The sequence below is a fragment of the Morus notabilis genome, unplaced genomic scaffold (genome assembly GCF_000414095.1).
Source record: "Morus notabilis unplaced genomic scaffold, ASM41409v2 Scaffold783, whole genome shotgun sequence".
Classification (NCBI taxonomy): domain Eukaryota; kingdom Viridiplantae; phylum Streptophyta; class Magnoliopsida; order Rosales; family Moraceae; genus Morus; species Morus notabilis.
The window spans coordinates 27,839-46,411 of record NW_010366150.1 but is presented as its reverse complement, the minus strand read 5'-3'; the positions used below and the strand labels follow the sequence as shown (position 1 = coordinate 46,411).

At 34.0% G+C, this 18,573-nt stretch overlaps 1 protein-coding gene across 1 annotated transcript; it reads right to left on the bottom strand.

Annotated features, from left to right (window-relative positions):
* Nucleotides 1-2,557: 2,557 nt before the first annotated feature.
* Nucleotides 2,558-5,839, bottom strand: LOC21404433 (cyclin-dependent kinase inhibitor 4). Its single transcript, XM_024173091.1, has 3 exons — nt 5,205-5,839; nt 3,213-3,416; nt 2,558-3,125 (listed from the first exon to the last, which is right to left on the bottom strand). Exons 1-3 carry the CDS (start codon nt 5,741-5,743, stop codon nt 3,056-3,058), a joined length of 813 nt encoding a protein of 270 aa, XP_024028859.1. The 5' UTR covers nt 5,744-5,839; the 3' UTR covers nt 2,558-3,055.
* Nucleotides 5,840-18,573: the final 12,734 nt, after the last annotated feature.

Below are 18,573 nucleotides of genomic sequence, written 5' to 3'. Positions count from 1 at the left end.
AGGGGGGGGGGGGGGAAAAAAAAAAAAAAAAAAAAAAAAAAAAAAAAAAAAAAAAAAAAAAAAAAAAAAAAAAGAAAGTTTAAAGTGAATGATGTGATTAGAAGTGAATGCTATATTTGGTTAAGAAAAGTACGAAACTTGACGGTTTACAGCTATCCCTACCCTAGAAATATATAACTTACAACTCTTCTATAAAAGGGGTTTTCATTTCTTTCATATTTCCATTGCTATAGAGATGTCATCATCCTTGCAAATGTGCACAACATACCAACTTAGGACCACCTATATGCACACATATATATACACACACACACACATTATATCGCTTATATACATGCACTGTCATAGTTATTGAAGATGTCAGACCCCGAGAAAGATACTCCACATTTCTGAAATGCTCAATAAGCCCAACTGAGTGAAAAAGACTCCACCTTTTATTTATAAAACTTATGAAAATGTTTACAGTTGACAGTTTTTTTTTTTTTTTCTTGGGTGCACAAATGTCCAAAGTAATGCCGTTTCCAACACTCACCCCAGAGTAATTCTGGTAAAGCCTCCAAAAATCGTCTGCAGATGGGGTCAAGCCTGTCTCTTCCCTTTCTGGACACTTGCAATTTGACCCCACACCGGCCACCACTATTCCAAATCCAACCCCACCATCACTCACTTTGAAATTGAACATAACGTGCGTTGGTTTTGCCTTTGTGTGAAAAGACATTTTCAGCCTGGATGATTTTGGAGCAACTAGTCTTTAATCTCTAGAAGAGTAAGAGCCACATTGCGGCTCCATTTATTTTACCATTTAAATTTAAAATTTGAGTTTTACTACAGTAAAAATTTTTAAAAAATAGTCATATTTAATTTTTTACTGTAGTAAAAAACTCTTACATAAAGTCACATCTCAATTCGAATTAAAAACTCAAATCAGCAAACTAAACGAGCATGTAACATGCATCTCATTTTTGGGTTCTAAAACGTACAAATGAGTTTGTAGCAACTCGAACTAAAGTTTAAATTTTTATAAGAGAAAAGACTGTAATTAAAAAGTTCATATATTTATTAAAAATTGAAATTTAAGCTATAAGGGTTTCATAAATCTTCCCTAATCTTCCGATGTTAAATAACAAAAACAACATTGTTGAATTGAAACAAATTCATATGAACATGTTGAACTTATCCAACGTGTCCCTGAGACTTCAGAATCATCTCAACTCGGAACCCATCTCTTCCACTCTGCAGACTCACAGGCAGCCCACCGGCAATTCACCACCACAACTTTGAAAATAACACCCTGGGTTACTTTTCTAATGTCTACACGTGGTGAAATATCACATCTGCCCCTGATTGGATGAATTTGAGAGGCACCACGTAGCTGACAAGGGCATAAAGATTTTGTTGAGTTGATCATAGTCAAGCGACACATAAGTAAGTGGGGGGCAATTTGTTTGTTGGAGTCTTCCATTTGGTGAGTAAACAAAAAAAAAAATTTTAAATTAAAAAAAAAAAAAAAAAAAAAAAAAAAAAACTTATTAAGAATTCATTTTGAAGATGCGAAAAGTCTCCTTGGAAATTAAAGATACCTCGGTTTCAACCATTACTGTTTAAGCCACCATCAAATTTCAACTTTTCCACTATAACCACAGCATTTTCCCCGGTTTCACCACAGCCACATATACATACAAATGTATATAGGCATATATACATGTATACATATAGATATAGGTATATCATATATGTATATTAAAGTAACACAAGTCCACAGCCATACATACTGTGGCCGTGTGAAGCAGATTGCCCATTATTGTCTATTAAGATGGGAATCTTTTTTTTTTTTTTCCCACTGTTTAGAATTTTAACAGTTTCACGTTTGTAGACTCCATGAACGAGTTTTTGTTGAAAATTATTGAATTTGCCGTCTCAAGCCGACAAAGGCCTCGTTTTCTGTTTCACAATGTCAATCTCCATGAAATTAAAAATGGGAAAACAGTACCATGATAAATTCTCCTGCCATATAAATAATGAACTTTGTAGTGGCCTCAGTAAACACGCAGAAACGGACTGAATTATATATAATAGTTAATTTTAAAGGAATTATAGTTAAAATCTCTGTTTCCTTTCAGATTTTCTTATGCAGAACTCAACACCTGAAGGTACATGCACATTATTATTATTATTTTTTAAAGTTCACTGAGGTTAGTAACATAGCCCATTATAGAATTATATGGTAAATTCATTATTATTATACATATAATCGACCAAACTTGAACATGACTTGTAGATGTCAAAGTTAGTACAAATTTGCCAACATCTCAAACACAGTTAGGTAATACGCACCAAAAAAGAAAGTGGAGGAAAAGATTCTTCCATACATGACCACAAACAATCTGCCCCACCGTTATTAGGCCAAACCCACCATACAATTCTCAAATACGTGTGTGTGTGTGTGTGTGTGTAAAACCAGTAGGTTCTAAATAATGTTGTTGCAGATCAATGTGGGGTACAGCGTCGTAAAGGTTGTTGAAAGATTCATTGTCCCCCACTAAAGTTAAAAAGGCCAAAAATTAACTGCTTATACAACATAAGAAGATAAAGGAAAAGACATATCGAGAGGAGAGGGAAATGGGGCATTGTTTTATTCCGAGTTTTTTTTTTCCATCAGTACAAGTATGGACAAAGGAAGAGGAAGAAATACAGTACAACGAGAGAGAAAACTAGTAATTTCTGTACCACATAAACTGACCTACCTGACTGAACCCTAACCCAAAAAACTTCACACCCTCGTTTTTTTTCCCCCCCCTCTAAGATGATCTGTTAGACAAAGGACTTGTGATTTGTATTTGTTGTGTACTTGCATAACCTCTGTTATGCTACAGACCATTAGTACTCTAGTCTACACATCTTTGATACTCCCTACTTCTTTACAAGTAAAACGAGGATGATGGAAAATGGAAATAAAACCATCACCTTTTACAACTAAAAACTAACTCCTGCTACTCAAAAAAGAAAAACTCCTAAAGGCTTCAATCAAGAATGTGCGGAAACACTTTTATCTCCTCTAGGAATCAACTTTCTCCCATTCGTAACGGCCCAGGAGCGGTTTATCACTCACAGGATCAAAGTTGTACCTGCAAATATTCCCACACTGTAAGAATCAAAAGATCTTAAAAATCCCAAATTCGTGAATCGAAAAATACCAGTGATGCATTACATACTTGTCAATGAATTGTTTTTGCTGCTCTACTTCGGCTCCGGCAAAGAACTCATCCATTTCGTGTGCAGTTGGTATGTGTCTCTGGGAAGAGTTCTGTATTCTCCGGTTAGTTTCAGCTGAGTTAGTACGCCTCGTAGTTGAACCAGGAGTTCTAATGATATCAGGATCCCTTATCAGACTACAAGGTGTGGATTCCCTAGTGCTTCTGTCACAAACAAGATTTAAGGTCTCTGAGATATGAAAAATGTGATGACTAAATTTCAGCAAAATAGCAAAACAAAAGCAAATATTAACAGATTAACATCACAAAACTGCTCAAGTTTTACTGAGAAGAGACATACTGGTAAAGTAGCATAAGATAAAGCAACAGCATCCATTTCGAGAACCAGTAAAGCCATCTACTATTCTACTGCTACTTTTAGTCTCTAATTCTGTATTATTATCTGACCCAAAAGACAATCATATAAATTGCAGGGTAACAAACATGTATGATCCTAGAAAAGTAAAAGGACCCACCAATCATGCATAAAATAACTCCAACACATACAAGCATAGTACGCAGTACTGCTATAATACTTATAAAGAAACAGTTATTTTCTACCATTACATTATTCAAGCCAAATTCCGGTCACATTTTTAAGGCGGAAAAATATTAAAAATAAACTTAATATATCACTTTACGGAAATAAAAAACAAAAATCTTAGAACTGCTTCAATTTTTTTTCTTTCTAATTTCTTATGGCCTGCGGTTAGTAGTACCACGCCCGCCTGACAATTCTTTCCTTCCTTTTTTCCGTTTAATTGCTAACACTCAAAAAAACATTAAACTTTCCCCGACAATTATCAGTTACATACTTACATGACCAAGTTTTTCAGAAACACATGAATAACAGAGCTACAAACCAACTAAACCCCAACCCTTTTGCCTACCAACAATTTGAACTGATTTCTTCTTCTTCTTTTTTTTTTTTCCTTCCAAATTCAAATGATCTTTAAAACAAGGAGAGTAGGCACAGTTTGTTCAACTTTTGAGGAATAGTCCACTGAGCTGAGCGATAGAGAAAGTAGTTCCAGGGACGAGAAAAAGCAAATTTCTCTCAGCACCGTAATACACACACAATTATTTCACAGACGACATATGGTCAATACAGAAGTTTTACCGAGTCAAGAACACCAAAGTACGGAAGATACACTCATAATAAGTAATAATCATGAATAAACGACTAGGAAAGATGAACTTCTGGTTACAATAACAATCTTATAACACTAAAATCAGCATCATTTGACTAAAGAAATAAAAATCAAAGCTTTATCTTAAAAAGGTGAGTTTCTGAAACATTCAATTCAAGGATTATGTTGTCTCAGAGCAAATGAAAATTTCAAAGCAAGAACCCTCAAAACAGGGGGGAATTTTTTTCCAAAAAATAAATCTTAAAATTAACAGAATTTGATAGAACCCCAAAAGTAAAAACCCCAAATTTTATGATTTTATTTCATTTTTCCGATTTCTTAGCAAGAAAAAACCATACAAAAACTTCAAAATATAAATATGTATATATATATATATACACATAAAACAATAAAATTTAAAAATGGATGGAGAAAGATTTAAAATTTGCTTTTGTCCCCAATTGCTATGCTCTATAATCGCAGAAATTTGGCACTTAGGCGAACAAAAAAGGTGAAGCCCAAACTAAACCAAAATTTCCTCTATCTCCATTGTAATAACGGCAACATGTTTCAGAAACCCTAAAATAAGAAGTAAAACGTATAGAAAATCCACAACATTTATCATAAATTTAGGCAATTCATATCACTAATTTTCAATTATGTGAAAAAAATTTCCTTCTTCCCAACCAGAAACTCCGAAAAAAATTCCAATTTGTTTACCTTCTCCTTCAGAAAATAGAAATAGTTAGCCCTAACAAAATTCAGACCAAGATTTTAAAGGAAAAAAAAAATAAGAAAGAAAAAAGAAAAAGAAAAAACCCACCTTTCTCTACCTTCAAACTCCAACACATTTTCTCCAAAGGAAGCCTCTTCAACGCCCAAATCGCCATTAACGCCGTTTCCATGTGCTTCCTCTCCATTAACACCCACCGCCGCCGCCGCCGTCTTCGGCTTCTCCTCCGCTTTCTCGACCGAATCGGACTCACGTGACCCCTCCTGCAGCACGTGACTCGCCCTGAGCCTCGGGCTGGCCCTGCTAGGGCTCGAATTCGAAACAGAATTAGCCCCGCCATTATTAGGGTTTTGCGCGCATCCCAATTTCGCCACCTGCCTCTGCCTCCTCGCCTCCTGGTTCCCGCTCGAGGCGACGATCGTCGGCGGTGGCTTCTCCAGCCGCCGGCTCCGGAGCTGGAGGTAGGAGCCCCCCGAGCTGGCGGCCGGCGCGGGGGCCGAGGACGGAGATTTCTGGAGTTTTCTTAGGGCTAGGGTCTTGGCTCGGGTGCGAACCCCGAGGGAGGATTGTGAAACCTCCATGACTGCGACCTCGCCAGTTGCCTTGGCCTTCTTCATGTACTTTCCCATCTGCTGCTGCTGATGATGATGAAGCTTGCTTAATCTCTCATTGAGGACAGAGAAGGAGGGTTTGTTTAGAGAGAGAAGATGTTTGTTTAGAGAGAGAGAAAGAAAAAGTAAAAAATCAGAAGGAGAGTGGTATTTGTAGTAGGGGGTGGTAGAATAAGCCTATGTGTGTAGGGTTGGGTCTGGGCCACTGTACTTTCTTCACTTCTCTCTTTCTCTTTCTCTCTCTCTAACTGTGATATTTTCGTTGTTATATTTCGTCTTCTTTCTTCCTTATTTATCGTTGTATCACGATATATTCACTTTCTATTATTCGTGGTCAATAAATTCTAATTTTTCGGACATTAATTATGAAAGAGTTTCTTTGAGAGGACCAAAAAAATGAGAATTTCTCTATTTTTAATTGTCTGATATGTATTAAAAATTTTCTGTTTTATATATTTTTATAATCTGATTAATTTTAACTTGATTAAACGTTAAGTGACTAACAATACTTGAGACACTCTCTAATTATGAACTTTGTTTAGCAATTTTATGTGATGATAATTTGTAATTTATAAAGGTGCAAAATGCACTAATTATGAACTTTGTTTAGCAATTTTTTGTGATGATAATTTGCAATTTATAAAGGTGCAAAATGCAGTTACATGAGAAGCAACAATGTTGTTCGCAATTGCAGCAATTTTATATAACTTGACTGCTATTGTAAAGTTTTCAAATTTTAGGTTATGAACACATAATTATCTTCTTTATTAATTTTAAAAAAATATATTGTCAGACAAGTTTATTAATTGTATGGATTGATCGTTGAAAATAATCAAGACAACTGTCACTTTAAACAAGTTTAAGGACTAATAACACTAAAAATATTTTCTTTTTTGTCTTCAAAAATATGATAAGACTCTTTTTTTTCTTCTCTCTCCTTTTCTATCCTTTTTCTGAATTTTTATCCTGACTTCTAGGATTTCATTACTTGTTAAAAAAGCATTCATGTAAAGCAAAGGAAACTGAAACGCCACATGTTTTATTATTTAACGACTTCGTATTGTATTGAAGATTAGGGTTAGCATTTATTGAAATTAATTGTTCTTCAACCAAAAAACGTATTGGGGATAAATTAGTTAGAGAATTTTATAAAAACGCATAAGAAACACTCACTCAAAACAAAGAAACTCTCGATGGTTTGATTTTTTATTAATTTTCGTGAATAAATTAAAATATGTAAACTGATCTTAAAATGGCTTTTCAAACATAAAAAAAATGGACTTTCTCTTGTAGGATGTCTCTATGGGTAAGGTTAAAATTAGTGGTGGAACTCCGGGCGGTGGGCGTGCTAGAATCCCGCAAATTTCACGGGCTCGGGCTCGGGCAGCTCGAGAAAAAAACATTCGGGGTGAACATCAGGGATGCAAGAAATACTCATCAAAGTCGATCCGGAAGAGAGCCAACTAGTCTTACACGTCCATTGAGCCATTCCGAAAGAGAGCCAATTAGTCTTAAACGTCCACTGAGCCATTGCATGCCAATCCAGGATACACGTGCAAGGGGGAATTTTAAGAAGTTAGACGTGTTTTTCAGCCCGGGATGAAGACAAATTGCGGTTAAGACTTGCCTTTATCATAATTCTATCTTTTTAGGTTTAAGTTTCAATTTAAACATTTAAATTGCATAATAGGCATTTTTAAGGAATGAGTTAGATTCAAATTCGGATTCCTTTCCTAAGAGATTATCTTTAGGCGTTTTTAGGATGGAGTTAGATTCAAATTCGGATTCCTTCCCTAGGATAAGCTTTTTAGGCTTTTTTAGGAAGGAGTTGGAGTCAAATTCGGATTCCTTCCCTAGGATAAGCTTTAGGCTTGCGTTTATCTTGTTTTTAGGTTTATCTTATTTTAGGCTTCTATCTTAATTAATGATAGAATTGTCACGCCCCTAAACCGGGGTTAGTGATGTGGAGGCTCGTTTAGAAACTTAAACCTGTTTGAGAGAGTGATTAGCAAAATAATTTAATTTCTTTCAAATCCAAAACATCCAGGTATTTCCAAACGAGCCCCTGCATTCAAGAGAAATTTAATTTTAAGAACGGTGGTGGAATTTCCAACCAAACCAGTCTAAAATCACGTCCATAGTATCATGTCAGGAATTTCCACAGGTGTTTAGCATACATGAACATAAACAAGAGTAAATATGACATCAACCACAGTCTAGTAATATTTAAGTTTACAATTCATAATTTCTTATACATGCCTTGAAATAAAAGATAAGAGGAAATACAACTCTTCGCTTCCCGAGGTCAAGTCCACGTCACCGGTAGTAGCTACCTACTCCGCACTACTCCTCCCGTCGCCTGGAGGGGTTTAATACATTTGAAAACAAGAAAGATGAGTGAAAGGCCCAGTAGGATATAATTTTATAAAGCATTTAAAATAAAGGTACTCACGGTCCGAAGATATACACCCGGAACCGATCATCCCTTTTTAAAAAAAAAAGGAAATACTCACATAATAGAATATGTATGTATAATGAAAGTGTGCAGCTCATCATCCCATTAAACAAGAAGCGGTAAAAATATCTGTCTAATGAAAAGTGCAGAGCCATAATTCCACTAAACAAGAAGCGGATCCGTACGGGTTTCGGGACCTGCCCCTAAGGATGCGATTCCCACATCCCAATCTCTGTGGCCACCATGTATTGTATCATTCCTTAAAATATTTCATTTTAAGAATTGATACGCTTTGAAATCTCATTTCCAAAATCATTGGAAAACTTAATAGCATTCTCATGCAATTTCTTTAAAATCATTTTCTTTAAACATGTTTTGTTCTAAAACATTTTCATTGGCCAAAATAATTTAAAATGAGGCTAACAAGGATATGGACAAGAATATCCTACCTTTTGGATATCAAACATGTGGCTGTCTTCACGTAGCCCTAGCTCCGCTTGCCTTCGAGGCTCCAATTCCAATCGTGCCACTATCTTTCCCATCAAAATCAATAATTTAGAGTTTGACCTTTCTCATCAAACATTCTCGTTTAATTAGATGCAATTGTATCATAGTAGTGTGCCATAGTTCAAAATCAATGTTCATAAACAATTTTTAATTCAAATCATGATTCTTTGACAATGGAAATTTATTCCGGAGAATCGAATGGAAAACAAGGATTCGTGTGGCTAATCCACTCTTTTTGAGTTCTCAAATGAGGTTAGGTCAATCCCACATCGAGTTTCGGGGTCAAAACAGGGTTTTCTGGGCTGTTTAGAGTCAGTTTCAGTGGTAACCGGTCGACCGGTGACAGAGGGGTGTAACTCCACCAGTCAGCCGGTGGAGAGGTGACCGGTCGACCGGATCGGTCGACCTATGAAAGGGTGACCGGTCGACCGGACCGGTCAACTGGTGGGGAAAAATTACAGGGCCAACAATGGCCGATTCGCGAAGAACAAAGCCAAAACCTGTAAATTTTGGGTCTGATTTCGACATATTCTCAAGGAAAATGTATAGATCCAGTTTCAAGTCAACAAATGGGGTCCAAAGAATCAAAAACCCCTAATTTTTCATCAAGGTTTCACCAAATCCCATTCGGATTCCATTTGAAAATAAAATTTAAACCAAAAATCACCAAACTCGACTAAAACGAGTTCCACAAAGCTAAATCCGAAAATCTAAAGTAAGTTTCAAAGAGTTTTACCTCGATCCAAGCTTTGATGTTGAAAACCTCTTGAAAACCTCTGTTTTTGGTTTAAATCCGGCCCTTGAGAAAGAAAACTTTGAGAGAGAGAGAGGAAGAGATGAACGGGAGAGGGAGAGGGTAAGGAGAGAGAGAGAGAGAGCTCGAGGTAAAGAGAGAGTAAGGAGAGAGAGAGTGTCGAGATAGAGAGAGAGAGGGAGAGTAACGTGAGGAAGGGAAAGGAAAAAGGAAATAAGGAAACGGAAAAGGAGAAATAGAAGGAAAAGAAAATTAGGAAAAATAAATAAAATAAATAGGGATAAAATTGCAAATACGAAAATAAATTTAAAAGCTCATGATTAATTAAGAAATCAATTTAGGCACACTAATAAACCACAATTATCATAATTAAACAAGTTTAATTCTGGAAGGCGTTACATTGGATAGAATAGGACTTTTCAATTTTTAAACCTTTTCAGCTTGTTTTTGGCTATTTAAGGCTGAAATCCGAATTTAATAAAAAGTTTTGATGTTTATTCACTTTGTGTGATATTCTTCTTTAGTTCTTGAAGAACAATTCCGAACTTATCAAGGTTTTCCTTGTGGCGTTCACCCTTGACTTATCAAACGGGATTTCCATACTTGTTTGTGGCGTCTTCACCATACCAAGGTTCCTGCTTTGCTAAGCAACGGGTCGCGGTTTCCATCAATTCTTGAAGATCTTGGATCGTATCCCATATTTGGCTACGGGTTTCGTCACATTGTTGGCGGGGTTCGTATCAGGGGGGCCGTGACCGCTGGCTGCCGCTTTTTTTTTGTTTGAATTTTTCCACCGTACCTAAATGCCCGACCCGAAGCCCAAATTTCCAAAAAAAAAGGCTAGTTTTTTGAATTTTATGCTCGACCTGAACCAAAAACCAACATAATTTTTTGACCGTTAGCCTGATTTGCGCCCGAATTTATGAATGTAATGGTTAATTCTGCCTGAACCCGACCCGCCGCCCGAGAAACCCAACACCAACGGCTCTATTTTTTACCGTTGCCCAAGAAACCAGATTGCCCGACCCGACCCGCCGATTATAAGTTTCCGTTCGAGCCAAATTTTTTAGGGAAAAAAAATTCAAGCCAAAAAATTCCTTATAAATACTCCCCTCCCCCAACCATTTTCCTCACCCAAAAACTCTCATCCTCTCTTAATTTCTCTCAATCTCTCTCAAATCTCGTTTAATCTCTCTCAAATCTCTCTTAATCTCTCTCAAATCTCTCTCGATCTCTCTTAATCTCTCTCAAAGCACTATCGATCTCTCTTATTTTTCATAATGGATTCTTCCGGTTATGGTGATGATATTCACGTTAATGCCCAATTCAACATTGAAGAAGGACAATTTTCTACTAATATTTTTCAAACACAGGAATCGCAAACACCAAAAAGTGCTGCTGAGGAAACTGCAAATCTGAGCCGTGGTGGACGTACTAGAGGTCGTGAACCTCATGGGCGTGGAGGATAGGCAAGAACAAGTGCTAGTGTAAGTGTTGCCAGTTCCAAGAAGAAATGCAAGCGCACCTCAACAGTTTTGGAGCACTTCAACGCACTTGAAGAGGTCGATAATGACGGTAACATTAAATACGTAGCTCAATGCAAATATTGTGGTAATAAATTACAAGGTAACACTATTCACGGCACAACACACTGGAGAAGACACTTCGAAAAGTGTCTTCAAAAGTAAGGAGGCGGACCCAATCTCCGCCAAACATAATTATTATTTGACCGCCAAACCGGCGGTCTAAGCACTTAGAAATACGATCCGCGAGTCGATCGTATGGAAATGGCATGAGTAGTAGCCATATTAGATCAACCACGTAGTTTTACCGAACATAGGAATTGACAGCGTTATATTAAAATTGTACATAATCCTAATGTATAATCTTTCTCAAGAACTACTCTTAGGAAAGATGTTTTAAAATTATATAAACAAGAAAGGGAAGCATTAATCAACCTTTTACACTCTACTAGTGGTTGCGTTACGTTAACGGTGGATATTTGGTCTGCCGTTGCCAATAAAGATTATTTAACTGTAACCGGACATTATTTTAAAGGTTTTGATTTAGATAAGAGAATATTATGTTTTAAATGTGTTCTAGGATCACATACCGCCGATTTAATATATAATATAATTTTATCTGTCATTGATGAGTATAGTATAAGGGATAGAGTAATGGCCATAACATTAGAAAATGCTACTGCAAATACTAAAGTAATAGAACTTTTTGAAAAAGATTTAAGTTTATTCGGTAATAATGATATATTTCACCAACGTTGTGCATGCCATGTAATTAATTTAATAGTAAAATCTGGTTTAAAATCAATGTCAGATCATATTAAAAGAATTAGAGATAACATTGCACGGATTCAAGGTAGTAATCAAATAATACAAGATTGGTTTAGGTTTCTACAAGCATGTAATCAAAATCCTAGAGTATTAGCCTTAGACATGCCTGTAAGATAGAACTCCACTGATATAATACTTGAACAATGCATCCCCTATAAAGATGTTATAACAAACTATGTTAGTGTAAAATTAAGACCAGGATTTATAGACCAAACTGATTGGCAAATTGTCGAACTTTTGAATAACTTTTTAGATAGATTTCACGAAGTTACTTTAAAGCTTAGTGGAACATATTACCCAACGTCACCATTAGCGTTAGGAGAACTTTTAAGAATGACTATTTTATTTAGTGAATTTATGACACACGAGGTTTTAAGAGTTCCTATCGCTTCTATGGAAAAGAAGTTTAAAAAATATTGGGCTAAATTACCAATGTTGTATGGTTTCGGTGTTATTTTTTATCCTAGATTAAAATTAGAAGGTTTAGAAAGTGGATTAGAAAACTTAGGTGACTTTTTAAATATCGACTGTTCTGACCAATTTCCTATTATGAAGGAAAAAAATATTATCTCCCTATAGCTCTTATAAAAGTAGGTTTAAAAACACACCTCATGTAGAACAACCGCAACAACGAGATGATAATCCGCATTCATTTTTGAATGTTTTCGGGTTAAAGAAGAAGAAGAAGACGACGACAACGACGACGACGACGACTCATGGTCAATGAGAAGCTGGGAGTGGATATTCATCAAGAGGTGGCGGCAACAACGGTGGCTTTAACGAGTCAATGGCATACCTGAGTGAGAGCTTAGTAGTCGACAATAGAAGTAAAATGTTTGATTTGGTTCAGTGGTGGAGGGCACAAGCATTAACTTGGCCGATCCTAACTCAACTGACAATGGATATTTTTTCGATCTCAGTCTCCACTGTTTCATCCAAACAAGCCTTCAGTACGACCGGCCGAATACTTTGGGAAGGTAGAAACGCATTGCAACAGGACATTGTTGAAGCTTTGGTGTGCATTAAGGATTGGGATCGTTCTAACCAATGCTTACACGATACAATTTCACCAGCAAGCCAAGAATGGATCGATGAATTTAATAGATTAACTTTTAATTTTGAAGATGATCATTCAGCTTCAAATTAAATTCTATTATTGTAATTTGTAAATATTTATTTATTTTGTTCAATGTTATTGTAATCTTGTATAGACTTTGTAAGTTCGTCAAATTTTTAGTTTGTCCCAGAATAATTGCACTATTTTTTCCTTACCAAGTTTTTATCCCAACTGGGTTTTCTTAGTAAGGTTTTTAACGAGACAATCATAAATTACAAATTTAAAAATTAATAAATAAATAATTTTTTTATATAGTTCTTGTTCATTTTAAATTTTAAATTGCAAGCTCCCTTATAATTTTTGTATAATTTTTACAATAAATAACTTAAAAATTATTTATATACATACCATATACAGTTAATAAACAAAATTAGGTCGAGCACCTCTGGCAGTCTCGGGCTACCCGATCGGCTCAAGCAGCCAAAACTTGCCGAAGCCCGTCCAAATTCTTGCTCGGGTCGGGTCGAGAAGCTCAAAAATTCAGGCTCGGGCGGGCTCGGTCATCTGGTAAAAATTTGAAATTTTCGGTGGTCGCGGGCGGCTCTTCCAAAGTTTCAGCACTAGTTAAAATCTAATCAAAATTATATCAAATTTTAAAAATATACATAAATGACAATTTCTATTAAGTTGAAAGTAGAAAATGGGTAGTTTTTTTTAATTCCTATTCATTTCACTGATTTGAATTTTATTACAATAAAAAGCTCTAAAAAACAATTATATCTAACTTTTTTACTATAATAAAAAAATTTTATATAAAATTACATCTGAATTCAAATTAAAAAATTAAATCAGTGAATAAAACGAGCTCAGTTAAGAAAACTCCCTGAAAAGAATAATAAATTCAATGGATATTAGATTGTAGAAACTTCTCGTAGCAAAAAGAACAGACAATCCGTTAAAAAAAATAAAAATAAAAAAGAACAAATTATCATCTCGCGATAGGAGCAGAAGGTGGATGAGTCCTAAGTCCTAAGACGGCCAAGTCATTGGATACCCTCGGTCAGTGGCCAAGTGGAAAGTGCATTTTTGCTTTCTCTCCCTTTTTCTCCCTATCTTCCAATTTTCTTTCCTTTTTCTCCTCTTTTTTAATTGATTATGATAAGACTCGGCCATGTCCAAAGCAATTTTCAGGAAAGTGTTTCCACACGGTACACAATTGGGAAATTATTTCCCGCGAAAAAAAAGGCCATCTTTTTCGTCACACGTACATCCCTTAACAAGGGCACCCGAAAATATATTCATGGGAGTTTTTATTTATTTCTTTATTTTTATGACAAAGCGTTTTTCTTTCTCTTTCCTCTTTTGAGTCTTTTCTACGCTAACTAGTTTAGGTACGTGCGGATGCATTGTCATTAAAATTTTTATAACGAAAAGTATCAACACAAATTTGTAAAAAAGAATAAAAAATAAAAAATATATATAAATAATAATCTAAATAAAAAGCTCACGTGATTAAATACATGAAATATTGAAAATGATTTGAAACTTAAAAAGGTGAAGGAAAAAGAATTAAGCACCTAAAATTCGTTGTTTTGGACTATCATGCCATGACTGTTACTTGCATTAATATAGAAAAATAAAAAAGTTAAACTTAAAAAATAAATAAGAAAATGTAAAAAAACCTAAAAATAATAATGGTCTTGTTTATTTTTTCGATTTGAGTTTTTAGTTTTAAGTTTTTACAGTAAAAAATTCTCAGAAAATGCCACATCTAACTGTTTTTGTTACAGTGAAAAGTTCTCAGAAAATGTCACATCTCAGCTCAAATTGAAAACTCAAATATGTGAAGTGAACGAGACCTTAATTTATAGTGAACTGATTAATAATCACATATGATAAAATAAAAATAAATAAAAGAGTTGAAATTTAAAAGAGAGAGGAATAAATAAAGCATATATAACTTACCGTTCAGACTACTTTATCAACAGCAACCATATATCCAATATTTATAGGATTTAGAATTTAGAATATTTATAGAGTTGAGGTCAGTGTAATGCACGTATTGAGTTGTAATTGGTGTTTTTAATAACGTAGATTATAAAATAAATTATAAAAAAATGTAGATTATAAATAGAAAAATAGATATAAGAAAAAGTTTAGTTAGAGATTTCAAAAAAAAAAAAAAAAGAGTTATTTGTATAAATAGCTTATGAAGATATGCGTTTCTTTTATTTTGGCCCTCTAACGTATACTTTTAGAGGTCTAAATATCATGAAATTATAAAGTATATAAATAATAAATTGATTAGATCATGAAAAAGTTGAAATAAACTAACGAGAATTGAAATAATGATTTATCACAATTAAAGAGATCAGACTAGTGAGAAAGTTGAGATTAAAGGTTCAAGAAATCTACGAGAGAGAAAGAGAGAATGATAAAGTTCAACTGGGGAAAAAATAATAGAGGAAGAGAAAGGAAAAAAGTAAGAGAATATTTTGAGTGATAGATTACGGTAGATAAATGAAACTAAAAAGAAAGAAAGACAAAAAAAAAAAAAAAGTAAAGCACCGAAAAAGAAAACAAAAAGTTTAAGCATCATTTGTTAGTTACAATGGTAGACAAATAGAGTTAAAAATGAATAAAAAAAGGTGAAACACAAAAATAATGGAGTTAAAAATAAATAAAGATTCAAGTAGTTTTAATGGTAAGCAATTATAGTGGACAAAGAAAGAAAAAAAAACGAAAAGGGAAAAAGAGAAAGAAGGGTTAGAAAAATAGTAAAAGGAGAGAAAATGAAGAATGTAAAAAAAAAAAAAAACTAAAATGGTATGATGAATAAAAAAATGTAAAATATGAAAATGACAGAGTTAAAATAAAAAAATAAAAAAACGGTTTTAAAAGTAAGAGAGCATAGTAGACAAATGGAGGAAAAAAAGTAAAAGCAAAATAAGAGAAGCAAGAGTAAAATAAGTATAAAAAAAAATAAAAATAAAAATAAAAAATAAAAAAAAAAACCACTTTTTATATGCTATGAGTAGTTTCCCGCAACAGGTGATTTCAGTTTGGGTTTTCCCAAACCACGGTTTATCAAACCGCTCTCGATTTATGTTACATACTATTAAGCATAAATTATGAATTACAATGATGATGAGTGTTTTGACGTTGATGGTCTTTTTTATTTTCACTTAAAAATAGTAAATTGATTTTAATGTTTATCAATATAGTAAACGTATACAACAAAATTAGTTTTACGTTTTTTAAGCATTTTTCAACAAAAATTGGCCCCGTTCATTTCGCTTATTCGAGTTTAGAATTTGAGTTTTGCAACAGTAAAAAGCTCTCAGAAACAGTCACATCTAATTTTTTTGTTACAGTAAAAAGCTCTCACACAACATCACATCTCAACTCGAATTAAAAACTCGAATTAGCGAACCGAACGGGCCCTTATATCTAAACCATATAAACTGTCGGCTAATTGCTTCGCCTGTCATTTAGAATGGATGGTCTTAGACTCTGGAGTTGTTTAGTTAGGAGATTCGTACTTTGATTTGAATCATGGTTCGTAGTTTATTACAGTATTTTTTCTCATAAAAAATACACATAAATCAAAAATAATTATAATCTCATAATTATAATCCATAAATTAAATGTCTAGTTTGAGTTTTTCTTAAACCGTCTCACCCCGTTCAAAAACCATCAAACTGCCCAATGTGCACTCCTATTTTAAATTGTCAAATTGTATCAATATAGCATATTGTATCATTTGAAAATAAAAAATTGTAACAATTTAATAAAATTTGATAAAATCCGAAAGTTCATTACCCGAAAAATAGCATAAAGGTATTATTTTATACATCATAGTACAATTCTTCTTCATATTAAATCACTTTTATTTCTTGGCTATTAAAGATATGAAACAACAAGAAGACAGAGTATGACTCCATTGGCTGACCACCAAATTAGAAAGTGATTGAGATTTTGGGGAACAAAAACTTCCCTAGCAAGCTAGGAACAAAGCAATTCTTTGAATTGAATAGTTAAAAACCTCTCGTGGTGCATAATCATAAAAAATGGTCCTGGATTCCATTCCATGTAGGTAACAAAGAATAATACTAGCGACATTAACTTAAATTTTAATTTTTGTGCATCAATTGATGTGACATATGAGTTATTATTTTTATATTAGTAGGTATTTAAAACATTGTCACGTCAATTAATGATAAAAGATTGCATCTACTTAGGGTTGGCAATCCGAGTAGCGACATGACGACACAACTCGAAACCTGCACGAAATTAGCGGGTTTAAGTTTATCATAAATAGGTACGGGTCAAAATCAGGCCAAACCCGTGAAACACGATTAAATAACGTGTCATTTTCAGGTTGACCCGCCAACCCGCAATTGACCCACCATACACATTTATTAAACGTGTCATATTTGGGTAACACAAATACACAACCCGTTTATTACCCATTTTATAAACATGTTCAAAAATAGGTTTAGAAATAGGTTAACACGACTCATTTATCACTTATTTTATAAACATGTTCAAAAATAAGTTCAGAAATAGGTTAACACGACCTATTTATTGCCCATTTTATAAACAGATTGACAGGCAATCAACGGGTTGACGCGACACGTTTATGACCTGTTTAATAAATGGGTTATTCGTGTCGTGTCGTGTCAACCCGCCAATATACAGGTCGTGTTTGAGTTTTGTATTTCGACACGATTAATAAACGGGTCGTGTTCGTGTCAGACCTATTCGTGTCAACTGAGAGGGTCAACACGACATGAGCACGACCCGCTAACACGAATTGCCACCCCTACATCTACTAATAAAAAATGACAATTCATATGTCACATCAGTTGGTAAATAAAAGTTGAGATTTGAGTTGATATTGTTAGGAATAGTGTCCTAGAAGCATGAGATGTAATATGATATTTATTATTAATTTAATAAAAGAGTTTATTCATTATTTTATGTACATATATTATTGAATATTTTATGAATATCACTAAAAATTCCATGATTATTTATGTGACCTTAAATATTGTATATAAGTAATATGCATGAGGATAATATTTAAGGATAATAATCAAAATGATGTTCATAATGAATTTAATTAAAGTTAAGAATCTTTAACTAAAATATTACTAATACATGTCATTCCTATTCATAATGGAACGGTGTTATCCGTACTGTTAATATGAAAAGATATTGAATGAGTGTATTACTCATAATGAGATTATGTGGAACAGGGACACAGACACAATGTGAATTTCTGATAATTTTCATTAAGTATAGAAATTCTAAATAAGTCTATCGATTGTCATATATAGAATGATTTTAATCTTGAGTTATTAGCAGACTCCTATTTATAGATTTGTGTCTTTTGATTTACTCAGTACGGATCTTGATATCCTGAATCATACTCATTGTATTTTAGATACATGATGAAGTGAGTAGCAGAGAATGTTATTATACGAGATGGAATCCATTCTTTCTTGAGAAAGAAAGAAAGAAGTAGATAAATAATTCTCTTGAGGGTTGATTTGGTACTTGGACTAGTAGCAGCTCTAATTCATGAATTTGTTTTATGAATCACTGTCTGTTAGAGAATCAATAATGAATTACTCAAAGATAAAAATGTAATTAGAGCTCTAATAAAATTAATAATTTATTAAACTCTTTAATTAATTAATTAATTCTATTAATTCCAAA

Excerpts from the sequence above, each read along its gene's own strand:
- LOC21404433 (XM_024173091.1), bottom strand. The coding sequence starts at position 5,743 with ATGGGAAAGTACATGAAGAAGGCCAAGGCAACTGGCGAGGTCGCAGTC. Across the intron at positions 3,417-5,204 it reads GAGTTTGAAGGTAGAGAAAG|AAGCACTAGGGAATCCACAC; the intron begins GTGGGTTTTTTC and ends TGTTTGTGACAG. Across the intron at positions 3,126-3,212 it reads CAAAAACAATTCATTGACAA|GTACAACTTTGATCCTGTGA; the intron begins GTATGTAATGCA and ends GAATATTTGCAG.